At 41.9% G+C, this 15,000-nt stretch overlaps 1 protein-coding gene across 5 annotated transcripts in view; it reads left to right on the top strand.

Moving 5' to 3' along the window:
* Positions 1–15,000, top strand: part of LOC113824915 (LIM/homeobox protein Lhx3-like) — a 171,822-nt gene that overhangs the window by 144,517 nt on the left and 12,305 nt on the right. For 3 of the 5 annotated variants that reach the window (XM_070125766.1, XM_070125764.1, XM_070125762.1), the window contains exons 4-5: positions 269–437; positions 6,016–6,152. In XM_070125766.1, coding sequence (XP_069981867.1) covers positions 269–437; positions 6,016–6,152 — 306 coding nt within the window. The remainder of the gene's footprint in view (positions 1–268; positions 438–6,015; positions 6,153–15,000) is intronic. The other 2 variants (XM_070125763.1, XM_070125765.1) reach the window with 1 other exon arrangement.

The following is a 15,000-nucleotide window of genomic DNA, read 5'->3' as shown; positions in this document are numbered from 1 at the left end:
TGATAATATGAGATGACAATGTAGATTACCTAAATTGAAAAAAAAAAAATCAATCATACAGAGATAAGATGATAATATAATGATACTAACAATAATAAATAATAAAAATATCACTAAAATAAAAATAAAAAAAAAGAGTGGAAACCCAACCCACCAAAGCGCCTTAACCACACCACTAGAGCTATAAAAAAAATATACATCTATTTGCATCACGGGGGTGGGTTCATAAGCAAGCTACTCACGGCCGTTTGACGTTTGTTTGTTGCAGAAGGAGACGCGACAAACAAACGACCTCGTACAACCATCTCGGCGCGGCAGTTGGAGCAACTCAAACAGGCCTACAAAGAGAGTCCGAAACCCGCTCGGCACGTTAGGGAACAGCTGTCTCAAGCCCTTGGTCTGGATATGCGGGTCGTGCAGGTCTGGTTCCAAAACAGGTAAACAACACGTCGGCCCCTTTTGTTTGTCCAGCCACACAGAGATAAATTAAGTAAAGAGAGAGAGAGAAAGAGAAAAGAATGATGACCAGTATTAAAAGAGATAGGATTCAACCACACAGAGATAAATTAGATGAAGAGAGAGAGAGAAAGAGAAGAAAAAATAAGCAATATTAAAAGAGATAGGATTTAAATTAGATAAAGAGAGAGAGAGAGAGAAAGAGAAAAGAATGATAAGCAATATTAATAAATATTATTAATAGATACAGAGATACAATGTTAATGAATACAGAGATAAGTGAATAAATAGAGAGAGAGAAAATAAGAAAAAAATGATAAAGAGAGAGAGAAAGAGAAAATATGATAAGCTATATTAAAAGAGATAGTATTTAAATTAAATAAAGAGAGAGAAAGAGAAGAAAAAAATCATAAGCAATATTAAAAGAGATAGAATTTAAGGAGGTATAAAGGAATTTCTAACCAACTAAAGTGAGAAAGAGAAAGAGAAACGATGACAACCAATATTTAAAGAGAATTTAAAGCGGTAAAAAAGGAATTTCTAACCAACCAATAGAATTTAAAGAGTTAAAAGGGAATTTCTAACCAACCAAAGAGCATAGCCATAATACTCTCACTCTTTTGTGATCACAGAAGAGTGAGAGAGAAGAAAAAAATGATGATCAATGATAAAAAAATAGAATTTAAAGAGGTCAAGTGGAGTTTCTAACCAATCAAGGTGCATAACAACAATACTAAAGGTGTGAAATGTTTGTTTGTTTGTTTTGTGTCTTGATTTCTTTGTCACTGTTGTTGTCGTTGCTCCGGTGAGGTGCGTTTGGGTCTGTCAGAAGCTGTAGGTTTGTTTGTGTGTTTGTTTTTGTGCGAAAAAAGAGGGGAAAGGAGAGATAGGGTGAGGGAGGGGAGAGGGGAAATTGTGGGGGGGGAGGGTAGGGTGTCGGTGGAGGGGGATGGGGGAGAAAAGAGGCAGAAAGGTGGGGAGGGGGGGGGGGACTGGAGAAATCAGGGAAAAGGGGGTAACATTCATAGAGAGGAGAAAGGATGTTGATAAGACATACTTCTAGAGAAGAGAGGAAGCGAGAGAGGGTGGTGGGGGGAGGGGGGGGATAAGTGGGATAGCTAGACATAGGCAAAGAGAAAAGGGAAGGGAAGGAGGAGGATAAGTGGATTGAAATGGATACGGAAAAAATCTGCTTTCAAATAGGAAATTCTGCGTGTGTTTCTCGGTTAATATGCGTTTAATATGCGTCTGTTGCGTAGTCATCATAAGATATGTTTGCGAATATGCCTTTCTTACACTAGGTTTCTGATTCTGCCAAGACGTCGCGATAACAAGAAAGAGACCAAATGACTTTTTTTTTTTTTTTTTTTTTTTTTTTTTTTTTTTTTTTTTTTTTTTTTTTTAGCAAACTGGCATCCTCGCGTCTATGATACGGTTTATATAACGAAAAAAAAATTGAGTCTCGTTTTGTCTATCACCAACAAGAACGTCCATTATCTTCACCACGCGGTAGAAATCTCTCCCAGCTTCCACTTATATTACGAACCTCATATCACGCACCGAGGCAGACCGAATCTCCAATTTTCTTTCAAGACGAAGGACAAGAAACCTCCCCCCCTCCTCTCTCTCACCTCCTCCTCGCAGAGCCTACAACCCAGGAACGCAAATCCTTCACCTTCACTCCTTCATTAAAACCATAATCATACAACTTTCTTCCTTTGGGTATGGTTAAATAGGACCCAGGGATCTCTTCCTCGCCGTCTTCCAACAGAACCGAGAAAGTCCCTTTGGAGCATTTCTCATACAAGGCGAAATCCGTCTCGTCTATTAGATTAAATTTATCAGCCGAGACTTAACTGTAAAAGGGTGGGAAGAACGTTCGTAAGTTCAACGTTTATGAGAACGTTTTTTTTTCACGCTTCGCCCGAACGTTAAAGACTCCTCGGACGCCATTTTAGGTCTTTAACGGAAATCAAAAAGAGGCGAAGGAATGGGTGTATATCTCTGTCTTTCTTAATAAGTGGTTATCAAGTTGTTCTTAGTATTTATTCGTATCGTTCTTGTATCCTCTCTTTTACCCTCTGTTTCTTCCTGTTCTCTTATCTTCTGTTAGTCTCCTTCTTTTGTTCTCTATTTATCTCGTTCTTTTGTTCTCTATTTATCTTCTTCTTTTATCCTCTATTTGTCTCCTTCTTTTATCCTCTATTTCCTTTCGTTATTTTATTCTCTATTTATCTCGTTCTTTTTATCCTCAATTTGTCTCGGTCTTTTTCCCTCTATTTGTTTCGTTACTTTATCTTCTACTTGTCTCGTTTACTATTCTCTATTTGTCTTGTTCCTTTATCCTCTATTTATTCCCCTATCCTCTGTTTGTCTCTTTCTTTCTTACTCGTTAGCTTCATTTCTCACCTCCCCCCACCTCCCCCCCCCCGACTGATACCGTAATGGAAAGAAAAATAGTCACTTTAATTATTTCTAAGCTCTATGTATTAAATTTTTTTATTCATTTTCTTTTTCTAAGACCGTTTGCTGTGACCTTTTTAAAGCGAACTTTTCGAGGTATGACGACCTGGTGGAATGAAGGAAGAGAGGAGAAATGAGCAAATCATTTTTTTTTTATGTGAAATACGGAGGCTTCAGGTAAAAGAGAACGAGGAAGAGAAGGAAGAGGGTTGAGGAAGATAGATGGGGGAATAAACGGGGAGATGGAAGAACACGAGAAGATAAGAAAATCGGGAAGAAAATGTAGTTTTTTGCTCTCTAAGCCGTTGTCTCACTTCCACTTAAGAAAGAAAAAAAAATATCACACTCTTGATGGGGATTAGACGTAGAAAAACAACTATATATATATATATATATATATATATATATATATATATATATATATATATATATATATATATATATATATATATATATATATATACATATATAAACTATATGCTGCTCCTTACGGTCGTTGAGATAGAGCTTAATGGCAAACCTTTTTACTCAAGTGATTTCCTTGTGTATCTCGAACTGCTACAGGCCAGGATGTGAAGGAATAAAAAGAAGAAGAAAAAGAGGGGGAAAAATCAGTAAGAGGATGCATAGGGAAGAGGAAAAAGGGGGGGGGGGGAGGAGGGAAGAAGGGATAAGGGGGGGAGGGAGGAGGAGAGGAGAGAGAGAGAGAGAGAGAGAGAGAGAGAGAGAGAGAGAGAGAAAGAGTGAGGGGGAGGGGGTGGAAGAGGGGGGGGTGGAGGGGAAAGTGAGGAAGAGATTTTTACAATTAGTTTGATGGCTGCCTCAATCTTGGAAAAGCGGAGGGGTGGGGGGGTTGAGGGGGAAGTTGGGGGTTAGAGAGGGGGAGGGGGTGGGGGGGGGGGAAGGAGGAGAGATATAAATTCGTGAAAATCGTCAACGTCCTCCAGCCGAGTCGAGGAAATGTTTCCAATTATTGAAATAGCTCTATGAATAACAATCGATCTCGCTGAGTGCCCCCCAACGCCCCCTCCCCCCTCCCCCCAACGCCCCCCCTCCCCCCCTCCTCACGCCCCTACGCCTCCCGCCGCCCTCACGCCCGCGCCGCCGTGTCTCAGGAAATTAGCCGTAGTGGGCGCGACCTCCTTCCATTAACAGAAATAAAGAACAGATGCGATCCCGAGGACAAGAGTGCGAGGTTCAAGGTTGAGCTTCGAGGACTAGGTAGGGCTTCTAGGTTCAAGGTAGAGCTTCGAGGTTCAAGGTAGAGCTTCTAGGTTCAAGGTAGAGCTTCGAGGTTCAAGGTAGAGCTTCTAGGTTCAAGGTTGAGCTTCGAGGTTCAAGGTGGAGCTTCGAGGTTCAAGGTAGAGCTTCGAGGTTCAAGGTTGAGCTTCTAGGTTCAAGGTTGAGCTTCGAGGTTCAAGGTAGAGCTTCGAGGTTCAAGGTTGAGCTTCTAGGTTCAAGGTAGAGCTTCGAGGACAAGGTAGAGCTTCGAGGTTCAAGGTTGAGCTTCGAGGTTCAAGGTTGAGCTTCGAGGACAAGGTTGAGCTTCTAGGTTCTAGGTTGAGCTTCGAAGTTCAAGGTAGAGCTTCGAGGACAAGGTAGAGCTCCGTACCTAAGTTCAGAGATGCGTACTTCCCCGTCCTTGAGTATATACTCAGGGAAAGCATGTACACACACATGTAACATATACATACATATGGATATACATGTAACACACACACACACTCACTCACGCATGGACATATGTACAAAACACATTCACACACACAAACACACACACATACAAACACACACACACACTCACACACAGTCACACACAAAAGAAAAAAACACACACATAAAAAAATACACACACAAAAAAAAGAAAAAGAAAAACACACACACAAAAAAGAAAAAACACACACAAAAAAGAAAAAAAACACACATAAAAGAGAACAAAAAAACACACACATAAGAAAATATCACCAAATTAGTCAAGCGCCTCTTAACAAAACCGAGCAGTGCCATTCGATAATAAAGTTAATTATCATTGAAATTGAATTTATTTTTTTTCTTATAATCATCCGTGTTAAGATGTACTCAGCGGATTTTGAATAATCTTCGTTGATAAGCCATCGTCTTAGATACTACTTAGAAAGACGTTTTTATTATCTTTGTGTGAAGTGTAGGAAGAATAAATACTTTTATTGATTTCCCTACAACGTATAAGTGTTCTTGAGGTTCTTGGTAATGGTAGATCTTGTTCTTCGGGAATAACTGTTCTTAAGACTACTTAATAACAGTGTTCTGCCTGTTCCCTGCCTCATTGGTTAATCATAAGTGGCTTAAACTTCGATGTTGAAGTTTGTCCATTAGGGTCAGCCCCACGCAGACCCTACCCTACCCCCCCCCCTCCTCTTCCTCACCCCTCACACCCACGCCCCTCCGCCTAACCCCACACGCCCCCCCTCCTACCCCTAAAACCCACACCTTCCTCCCCTCTCTCCCCCTTGAATCACGCTTATCCTAGCCCACCCCCTCCTCCCCCCAACCACAACCTATTGCCCACTTCACCCACTTAACCTCTCACGACATGCTAAGCCCCCCCCCCCCCCAAAAAAAAAAAAAGAAATTAGTCTTTCCCCTCCACCCCCACTGCCTCCTCTGAACCCACTTATCCCCCCACCATTACCTCTCCCCCCTCCCCTCTCTCTCTCTCTCTCTCTCTCTCTCTCTCTCTCTCTCTCTCTCTCTCTCTCTCTCTCTCTCTCTCTCTCTCTCTCTCTCTCTCTCTCTCCCTCCAATAACCCCCTCCCCTCTCTCCTTCCCTCCCCCCTCCACCCCCCTCTCCCTTGCCTTCCCCCCTTTCTTCCCTCCCTCTCCCTCCCCCAACTAACCTCTCCGTCCCTCCCTCTTCCTCCCCCAACAACCCCCTCCCTCCCCTCCTTCCCTCCCTCCTTCACTCCCTCTCCCTCCCTCCCTCTTCCTCCCTCTCCATCCCCCTCCCTCCCTCTCCCTCCCCCCAATAACCCCCTCCCTCCCTCCCTTCATCCACCCCTCCCTCCCTCTCTCTCTCCCCTCACTAACCCCCTCGTCTCGCCCCCTTCCCCCCGCCAGGCGAGCGAAAGAGAAGCGACTGAAGAAGGACGCAGGTCGGACGCGCTGGGGCCAGTACTTCCGGTCCATGAAGAGCGGCGGGCGGGAAAAGCGACGAGAAGATGATAAAAGTGACGCCGACTTGGATATGGATTCGCGTAAGTCTTTTTATTTTTAGAGTGTTTTGTGGATTATTTTATATGTTTTTGGGGGTCGATTTTAAGATCCTTTTTTTTTATTTCTCTTCTTCTTCTTCTTCTTCTTCCTTTCGTGACAGACGGGCACGGTGGAGTGTCTTTTTCAAAACCCAGAAGCCATGAGCGTTCTCGCGGGCGTTTTTGTAGTCTAAGGGAATGTAAATATAAAAAAGAAAACAAAGAAAAGATAATTGATTTAAATACATTCATTTTTTCGATTTATAAACCATGATCAATTAAAGGAAAAAAAATAACGTTTTGTTCATTACCTTCATTCGATTTTACACTCGCGATCCCTCTTGGCGGACCGGGCTGAAGACGCGACCACGGTGCATAGGCTAAGATCCCCATCAGTTTCAGGGATGTCGATAAGGCTGATAGCCCCTTAGTATCTTATGAACAATTTGGCCTCTATGAGATTCCTTGAAGCTGATGACATGTGGTGTTTATTCTTTTCTTATAATGCTGCAGAGCTCGACGCATGTAAGTATATGATGAATTGTTGTTTTTGAATCGTCTGGCCGCATGCAATGGCCGGCGGCTGTAGAAAACGGGGGCTTTGTTCGCGCTTTTGTCGGATGCCATTTCATGTTTTGTTTTTCTTTTTTTCTTTTCTTTTCTTTACTATTGTTGCTGTTGTTGCTTTCGTTGGTGTTGCTGGCGTCATTATCATGATTGTTGTTATTATTATCATTATCGTTATTATTATTTTTATTATTATTACTATCATTATTACTTTTATTATTATTACTATTGTTATTACTTTTATTTTTAAAGCTATCATTATTGTTATTATTATTTTTATTACTTTTATTGTTATTATTATTTTTATTACTTTTATTGTTATCATTATTATCATTATTATTATTATCATTGCTATTATTATTATTATTATCATCATAATTACCTTTTTATTATCATTATCATCATTACAATTATTATCATCATAATTACCTTTTTATTATCATTATCATCATTACCATTATCATCACCATCATCACCATCACCATCACCATCATCCCTCTATTCCCAATTTATCTCTATGTTGCAAAATAACGGCATATATTACACGCCACATAGCATAACCCACGACACAGCACCGCATATGTAGGCATGATGATATAAACCAAGCAATAGTGTTAGCATGTGGTGGTTGTATGATGTATAATGATGGTTATGTTGATGTCTTTCGCTCGTTTCATGTGTTTGTTTGTTTGTTTGTTTGTTAGTATCGTTGGCATCATTGTTATTTTTATTATTGATATTGTTTTTATTGTTATTACCTTTCTTATTATTGTTTTCATCATTATTGTTAAAATCGTTATTGGTATTATTATTATTATTATTATTATTATTATTGTTATTATTATTATTATCATTATTATTATCATTATTTTTGGTATTATTATGATTATCATTTTTATTGTTAGTTCTTGTTGTAGTAGTAATATTATTATTGTTATTTTGCTTATTATCATTCATATTATTATCATTATCATTCTTATTCTTATTATTATTATTATTATTATTACTATTATTATTTATATTACTATCATTATTATTATTATTATCACTATTATTATCATTACTACGGATATTGTTATCAGTATTTTATTATTTTCTTCTTTTTTATGTTACTGTTGTTGGTATTATTATAAGTTTCATTATTTTTATTATAATCATCATTAAAGGTATTGTTATCATTATCATCATTATTGTTATTATCATTTGTTTATATTATTGATATATTTATCATTGGCATTATTATTTTTTTCTATTAGCATTATTATCAACATTATTGTTATTATTGTTATTAGTTTTTTACTATTACTTTATTAGTTTTATTGTTGTTTATAATGTTTAATTACTGTTATTACTATTACTATTACTATTATCCTCATCACAATTAACATCATTATCATCATCACCATCAAGATCATCATCATCACTATCAACATCATTATCACCATCACCATCATTATTCTCATCATCACCATCATCATTATCATCACCATCACTATCAACATCATCATTATCACCATCACCATCATTATCCTCATCACCATCATTACCCTCATCACCATCATTATTCTCGGTTGCGTGTGCATGCTTCGTCCACATCATTTTCAGCTGGCATTGCCTCCCGTGCGGGCTCGGTGTTCTAGCCCCATCCACCTTTTGCATTATCCAAATTACTTTGTACACAGACCTTGCTGCAGCCATCATTTCACAGTCACATGACGCGGAGGTCACGTCACGGGCTAGGGTGATTATGGGTCACTTTTTTTTTTTTTTTTTTTGGGGGGGGGAGGGGGTGTTACATCAGCTGGTTTGTCACCAGTTATTTTGTCACATCAGCTGGTTTGTCATGTCAGCTGGTTTGTCATATCAGCGGGTTTGTTATGTCAGCTGGTTTGTTATATCAGCTGGTTTGTCACATCAGCTGGTTTGTCATATCAGCTGGTTTGTTATATCAGCTGGTTTGTCACATCAGCTGGTTTGTCATATCAGCTGGTTTGTCACATCAGCTGGTTTGTTATATCAGCTGGTTTGTTATATCAGCTGGTTTGTTATATCAGCTGGTTTGTCACAGCAGCTGGTTTGTCATATCAGCTGGTTTGTCATATCAGCTGGTTTGTTATATCAGCTGGTTTGTCATATCAGCTGGTTTGTCATATGAGTTGGTTTGTTAGATCAGCTGGTTTGTTATATCAGCTGGTTTGTTAGATCAGCTGGTTTGTTATATCAGCTGGTTTGTTATATCAGCTGGTTTGTCACAGCAGCTGGTTTGTCATATCAGCTGGTTTGTCATATCAGCTGGTTTGTTATATCAGCTGGTTTGTCATATCAGCTGGTTTGTCATATCCTCGAAGGTTGGTTTTATTGTTAGATCAGCTGGTTTGTCATATCAGTTGGTTTGTCACATCAGCTGGTTTGTCATATCAGCTGGTTTGTCACATCAGCTGGTTTGTCAATCAGCTGGTTTGTTATATCAGCTGGTTTGTTAGATCAGCTGGTTTGTTATATCAGCTGGTTTGTTATATCAGCTGGTTTGTCACAGCAGCTGGTTTGTCAATCAGCTGGTTTGTCATATCAGCTGGTTTGTTAGATCAGCTGGTTTGTTATATCAGCTGGTTTGTTATATCAGCTGGTTTGTCACAGCAGCTGGTTTGTCATATCAGCTGGTTTGTCATATCAGCTGGTTTGTTATATCAGCTGGTTTGTCATATCAGCTGGTTTGTCATATGAGTTGGTTTGTTAGATCAGCTGGTTTGTCATATCAGTTGGTTTGTCACATCAGCTGGTTTGTCATATCAGCTGGTTTGTCACATCAGCTGGTTTGTCAATCAGCTGGTTTGTTATATCAGTTGGTTTGTCATATCAGTTGGTTTGTCACAGCAGCTGGTTTGTCACGTCAGCTGGTTTGTCACATCAGCTGGTTTGTCATATCAGCTGGTTTGTCAATCAGCTGGTTTGTCATATCAGCTGGTTTGTCAATCAGCTGGTTTGTCATATCAGCTGGTTTGTTATATCAGTTGGTTTGTCATATCAGTTGGTTTGTCACAGCAGCTGGTTTGTCACATCAGCTGGTTTGTCACATCAGCTGGTTTGTTATAACAGCTGGTTTGTTATATCAGTTGGTTTGTCATATCAGTTGGTTTGTCACATCAGCTGGTTTGTTATAACAGCTGGTTTGTTATATCAGTTGGTTTGTCATATCAGCTGGTTTGTCAATCAGCTGGTTTGTTATATCAGTTGGTTTGTCATATCAGTTGGTTTGTCACATCAGCTGGTTTGTCATATCAGCTGGTTTGTCAATCAGCTGGTTTGTCACATCAGCTGGTTTGTCACATCAGCTGGTTTGTCACATCAGCTGGTTTGTCACATCAGCTGGTTTGTCACATCAGCTGGTTTGTCACATCAGCTGGTTTGTCACATCAGCTGGTTTGTCACATCAGCTGGTTTGTCAATCAGCTGGTTTGTTATATCAGCTGGTTTGTCATAGCTGGTTTGTCAATCAGCTGGTTTGTCATAGCTGGTTTGTCAATCAGCTGGTTTGTCAATCAGCTGGTTTGTCATAGCTGGTTTGTCAATCAGCTGGTTTGTCATAGCTGGTTTGTCAATCAGCTGGTTTGCCAATCAGCTGATTTGTCACATCAGCTGTTTTAACACATCCTTCGTCCTGGACGTGGGAAGATTGTGAGTTATCCTACGCGAAAGTCGGTTTGTTCACAGGTTTATTTAATCTTTTTCTGGGCGAAAATAGCGACCGCGCGATAAAATACGAGCTTCCGCGGGTATGAAGTGAGCGCGGAAGAGCTTTAAAAAAAATGGGGGAGATTTAATTTATAAACCTCGCTCCCGGGACCTGCCGAGAGTGAAAGCATTTTGCTCAGCTACGTGTATCGCATATTTTGGCGGATTTGAAGCGAAGGGCGCGTGGGGCACCTTCACATTATTTGGACGAGAGAGAGAGAGAGAGAGAGAGAGAGAGAGAGAGAGAGAGAGAGAGAGAGAGAGAGAGAGAGAGAGAGAGAGAGAGAGAGAGAGAGAAAAGAGCCATTTTAACAAGTGTTCACGTTAAAAAGACGTCTTCAACCACGGAGATAATCCTGTAAGATCGGAAAGAGCATCGTCGCAGAGGAGGTGGGCGGAGTCAAGCACGTCCTAATAACAAGTGTGTCGAAAGGTTGTACTCTCCCGCCTTCCCATTGGCTCAAAGGCTAAACTGACGTGCACATGATTGGTCTATGGAGACAGTGGGAGGAGCTTAAGGATCCGATCGGGTTTGTGATTGGCCACAGCTCGTCAGGGCGAGAGAGAGAGCGAGGGGAGACACGAGGGTGGATGAGGGGAGTCGACAGAATAATCAATATCAATCTTGGAGGCTTCCTAATCCCTTTGAGGAGGCGACAGCGACTGTTTCTCACTGATCCCTCGGAACCCTTACGCGAGGTCTCGATTCTTTCATACACAGAATAAAACGAAGTGGAATTCTGTTTCTCCCAAGTATGCCTCTTTAGCGGCAGCGAGGCAAGGGAAGCCGGAGTTCTTCTTTTTGTTCCGATATTCTTCGTTCATATTTCATTTTCTCTAACCTCTCCGCGTCGAAGGAGAACGGAAATGTAAACAAACTTCTCTGGTGTTAAAAGGCACACCGTTTTAATCACGTTTATATCACCGTCTTCTTAATGCCAGAGGTTTTATGCCTGGCACTGCGGTCTTTGTCCTGTCAGCTGTTTTTATCACGAATAATCACTGAATGTCACTGTCTTCTCTCTGCTAATCTGATGGTTTGTGCGAACGTAATCATAATAAGTGTTGGTGTGAATCAAGTACTTATTAATAAAACTCATTTGGAATAATGGCATTTAAAGGAAAAATTATTGACTCGTCCCAGTTCCTTTTATACTCACAATCGTATTCTGTGACTTGTCGTTAGGATGGAGTGCTTCCTTATAACCTCATAACTTCTTACAACCCACACTTTACCGTCATACCTCATATGCTTCTACGTATGTCTCGCCACATACATCCCCTCATAGCAGCGCTAAAGTTACATAGCTCTCATTATTACCCTGATCTACGTATCCTTATACAAACCCTCATATCCTCATGTGCACTCATAACTATCACCCAACTTTCCCGTCATAACAACACCCACTTCCTCATGCACTTCCTCATACCATCCCCACCCTTCCCTCACAACAAAAGCCTCATAATCGACACACCTCATAACAACTACAACCCTCGCCCCTCTTTCCTCATAGCACCAACCTCCCTCATAACACCCCCACCCCCCCTTTCCTCCACATAAGCAAAGCCTCCCCTCATAGCACCCCCACCCCCCCGCACCACTCCACATAAACGACCTCCCACATAACACCCCCCCCCCCACCCCCATCCCCCGCCCCTCCGCTGCACCCTCGACCTTCTCCTCTATCCATAACCCTCACAACCCACCCTCATAACCATCCCTCACACAGCTCCCCCTCACGCCATGGTAGAGGATGACTGGGCAACCAATCCTCGGACCTATTAACTGATTGACTCCGGCGCCGCCAAATCATCTTTATGGGACGAGGGGAGAGGGAGGAGAGGGGAGAGGGGAGGAGGGAGGGGAGAGGGAGAGGGGAGGGGAGAGGGAGGGAAGAGGGGAGGAGAGGGGGGGGGAGAGGGAGAGGAGGGAGGGGAGGAGAGAGAAGAGGGGAAGGAAGGAGGAGGGAGAGGGAGAGGGGAGGAAGGGAGAGAGGAGGGAGGGGAGAGGGGGGGAGGAGGAGAGGAGGAAGAGGAGAGGGGAGAGGGAGAGAAAGAGAGGGAGGAGGAAGGGAAGAAGGGAGGAGAAAGAGGAGAGGAGGGAGAGAAGAGGGAGAGGAGGGAGTGGAGAGGGAGACGAGAGAAGTGGGGAAGGAGAGGGAGAGAGAATAGGGGAGAGGGAGGGAAGAGGGAGGAAGGAGGGAAGAGGAGTGAGGGGAGAAAGGGGAGAGAAGAGAAAGGATAGATAGGGTGGAGAGAAAAAGAGAGAGAGGAGAAACACAAACAGAGTGAGAGTGAGAAAGAAAGAGAGTATTTGTGTGTGTGAGAGAGAGAGAAAGAGAGAGAGGAGGGAAGGGAGAGAGAAAGAGTAATAAAATGAAAAGAAAATGAACAGACGAGCGGGAGACAAGACATAGCGAGAGAAAAGAAGAAAGAGAGAGAAGAGAGAGCAAAAACGCAACACAGAGAAAGAGAAAGTACAACCCACAGAAAAAAAAGGAAGAGGAAGAAAGATGAAACAATTACCCTGTAGGAATAAAACAAAAAAACTGGGAGAAAGAAAAAGAAACAAATATATATATATATATATATATATATATATATATATATATATATATATATATATATATATATATATATATGTATGTGTGCGCGTGTGTGTGTGTATGTTTGTGTGTGTGTTTTTTTTATGTGCGTATGTGCGTGTATGTGTGTATGACAAGACAAAAGGAATATCAAAGAAAGAAAAGGAAAGAAACACGGAGATAATGGAGAGAGCAATAAACGAGAATGCATACAGACGATTGAAGAAGACGCTAGTGCCTTGGGCGTGGCCGAGGGGAACGCACGAAAAAAATGGAAGACAGGCGGACGGAGGGGAGAGGGAGGGAGACAAGGGAGAGATAGAGGGAGAGGCGTAGAGCTTAAGGGAGGGGAAAGAGAGGGAGACAAGGGAGAGGAAAGGGAGGGAGACAAGGGAGAGATATAGAAGGGAGAGGAGAGAAGTGAGGGAGGAGGCGTAGGAGAGCTAAAAAGGAGGGGAAAGAGAGTGAGACAAAGGGAGAGGGAAAGGGAGGGAGACAAGGGAGAGAAAAGGAAGAGGGAGAGGCGTAGAGCTAAAAGGAGGGAAGAGAGAGGGAGACAAGAGGGAGAAGAGAAGGAGGAAAGAGAGGGAGACAAGAGGGAGAAGAAGGGGGAAAGAGAGGGAGGGAACAAAGGGAGATATAGAGGGAGAGGCGTAGAGGAGAAGCTAGAGGGAGGGGAAAAGAAGGGAGACAAGAGTGAGAGGAAGGGGAAAGAAAGGGAGACAGAGAGAAGGAGAGATAGAAGGAGAAGCGTAGAGCTAAAGAGGGGGGAAAGGGAGGGAGAGGAAAGGAGAAAGAGAAGGAGAGGCATAGAGCTAAGGAAAGGGAAAAGGAGGGAGACAAGGGAGGTGAGAGAAGGAGAAGCATAGAGCCAAAAGGAGGGGAAAGGGAAGAAAGGTAAAGGAAAGGGAGAGAGACAAGCGAAAAGAAGGAGAGACACAAAACGAAAGATAGGGAGAGAGGAAGGGCAGATAAGAGAAAGAGGAACACGGTAGACGAGGGATAGAAGGAGGGTGAAGTATAGAAGAAAGGAGGAGAGACGCATAAAGAAGAAGGGGAGAGAAGGGAGAGACACAGAGAGGGAGCTTATTAAAGCATATATGTTGACCACGAAAGATGGGATAGCAGAACGCAGAAAATACCAAAAGAGATGGATAAGATAGATAGACAAAGAGACAGACGGACAGATAGACTGATAAATATACATAGAGAGAGAGAGGGTGAAAGAGAGAATGAGAAAGACAGGGAGACGAGAATGAGAAAGAGAGGGAGAGGCGGAGACAGAAAGACAGATATGCAGAGAAATATACATATACAGAGAGAAATGAGAGATCCAGTTGGTATGTGAAAAGAAAGAAAGAGAGGGAAGGGATTAAGAGGAGAGGGAGAGAGAGAGAGAGAGAGAGAGAGAGAGAGAGAGAGAGAGAGAGAGAGAGAGAGAGAGAGAGAGAGAGAGAGAGAGAGAGAGAGAGAGGAGAGGGAGGAGAGAGAGAGAGAGAGAGAGAGAGAGAGATGTGAGTGGGGGAGAGGAGAGAGAGAAGAAAGAGAGAGAGAGAGAGAGAGAGAGAGTGAAGGGCGGGAAGAGGGAGAAATAGAGAGAGACAGAGGGAGAATGAGAAAATGAAAAAAATGAGAGAGAGACACAGGAAAAGAGAGAAAGAGAAAGAGAGAACGAAAAAAAAATGAGCGGAAAGGTACACAGAATACATACATACAGATAGAAAGAGAGAGCGAGAGAGAGAGAGAGAAAGTGAGAGAGAGAGAGCGAGAGAGAGAGCGATAGAGAGAGAGAGAGAAAGTGAGAGAGCGAGAGAGAAAGAGTTGATTTACGGAGAAATTAAATGAGCCATTAGCTAGAAAAGCTGGAGAAAAAGGTAACATTTTTAGAATTTCTTTTTTTCTCTCAACTAAAGAAATTAAGAAAAAAAATTATATAATTGCTATATTTCATCTAGACAAGATTATTA

The sequence above is a fragment of the Penaeus vannamei genome, chromosome 9, assembly GCF_042767895.1.
Source record: "Penaeus vannamei isolate JL-2024 chromosome 9, ASM4276789v1, whole genome shotgun sequence".
Lineage (NCBI taxonomy): Eukaryota > Metazoa > Arthropoda > Malacostraca > Decapoda > Penaeidae > Penaeus > Penaeus vannamei.
This window is presented reverse-complemented; position numbering and strand designations above follow the sequence as displayed.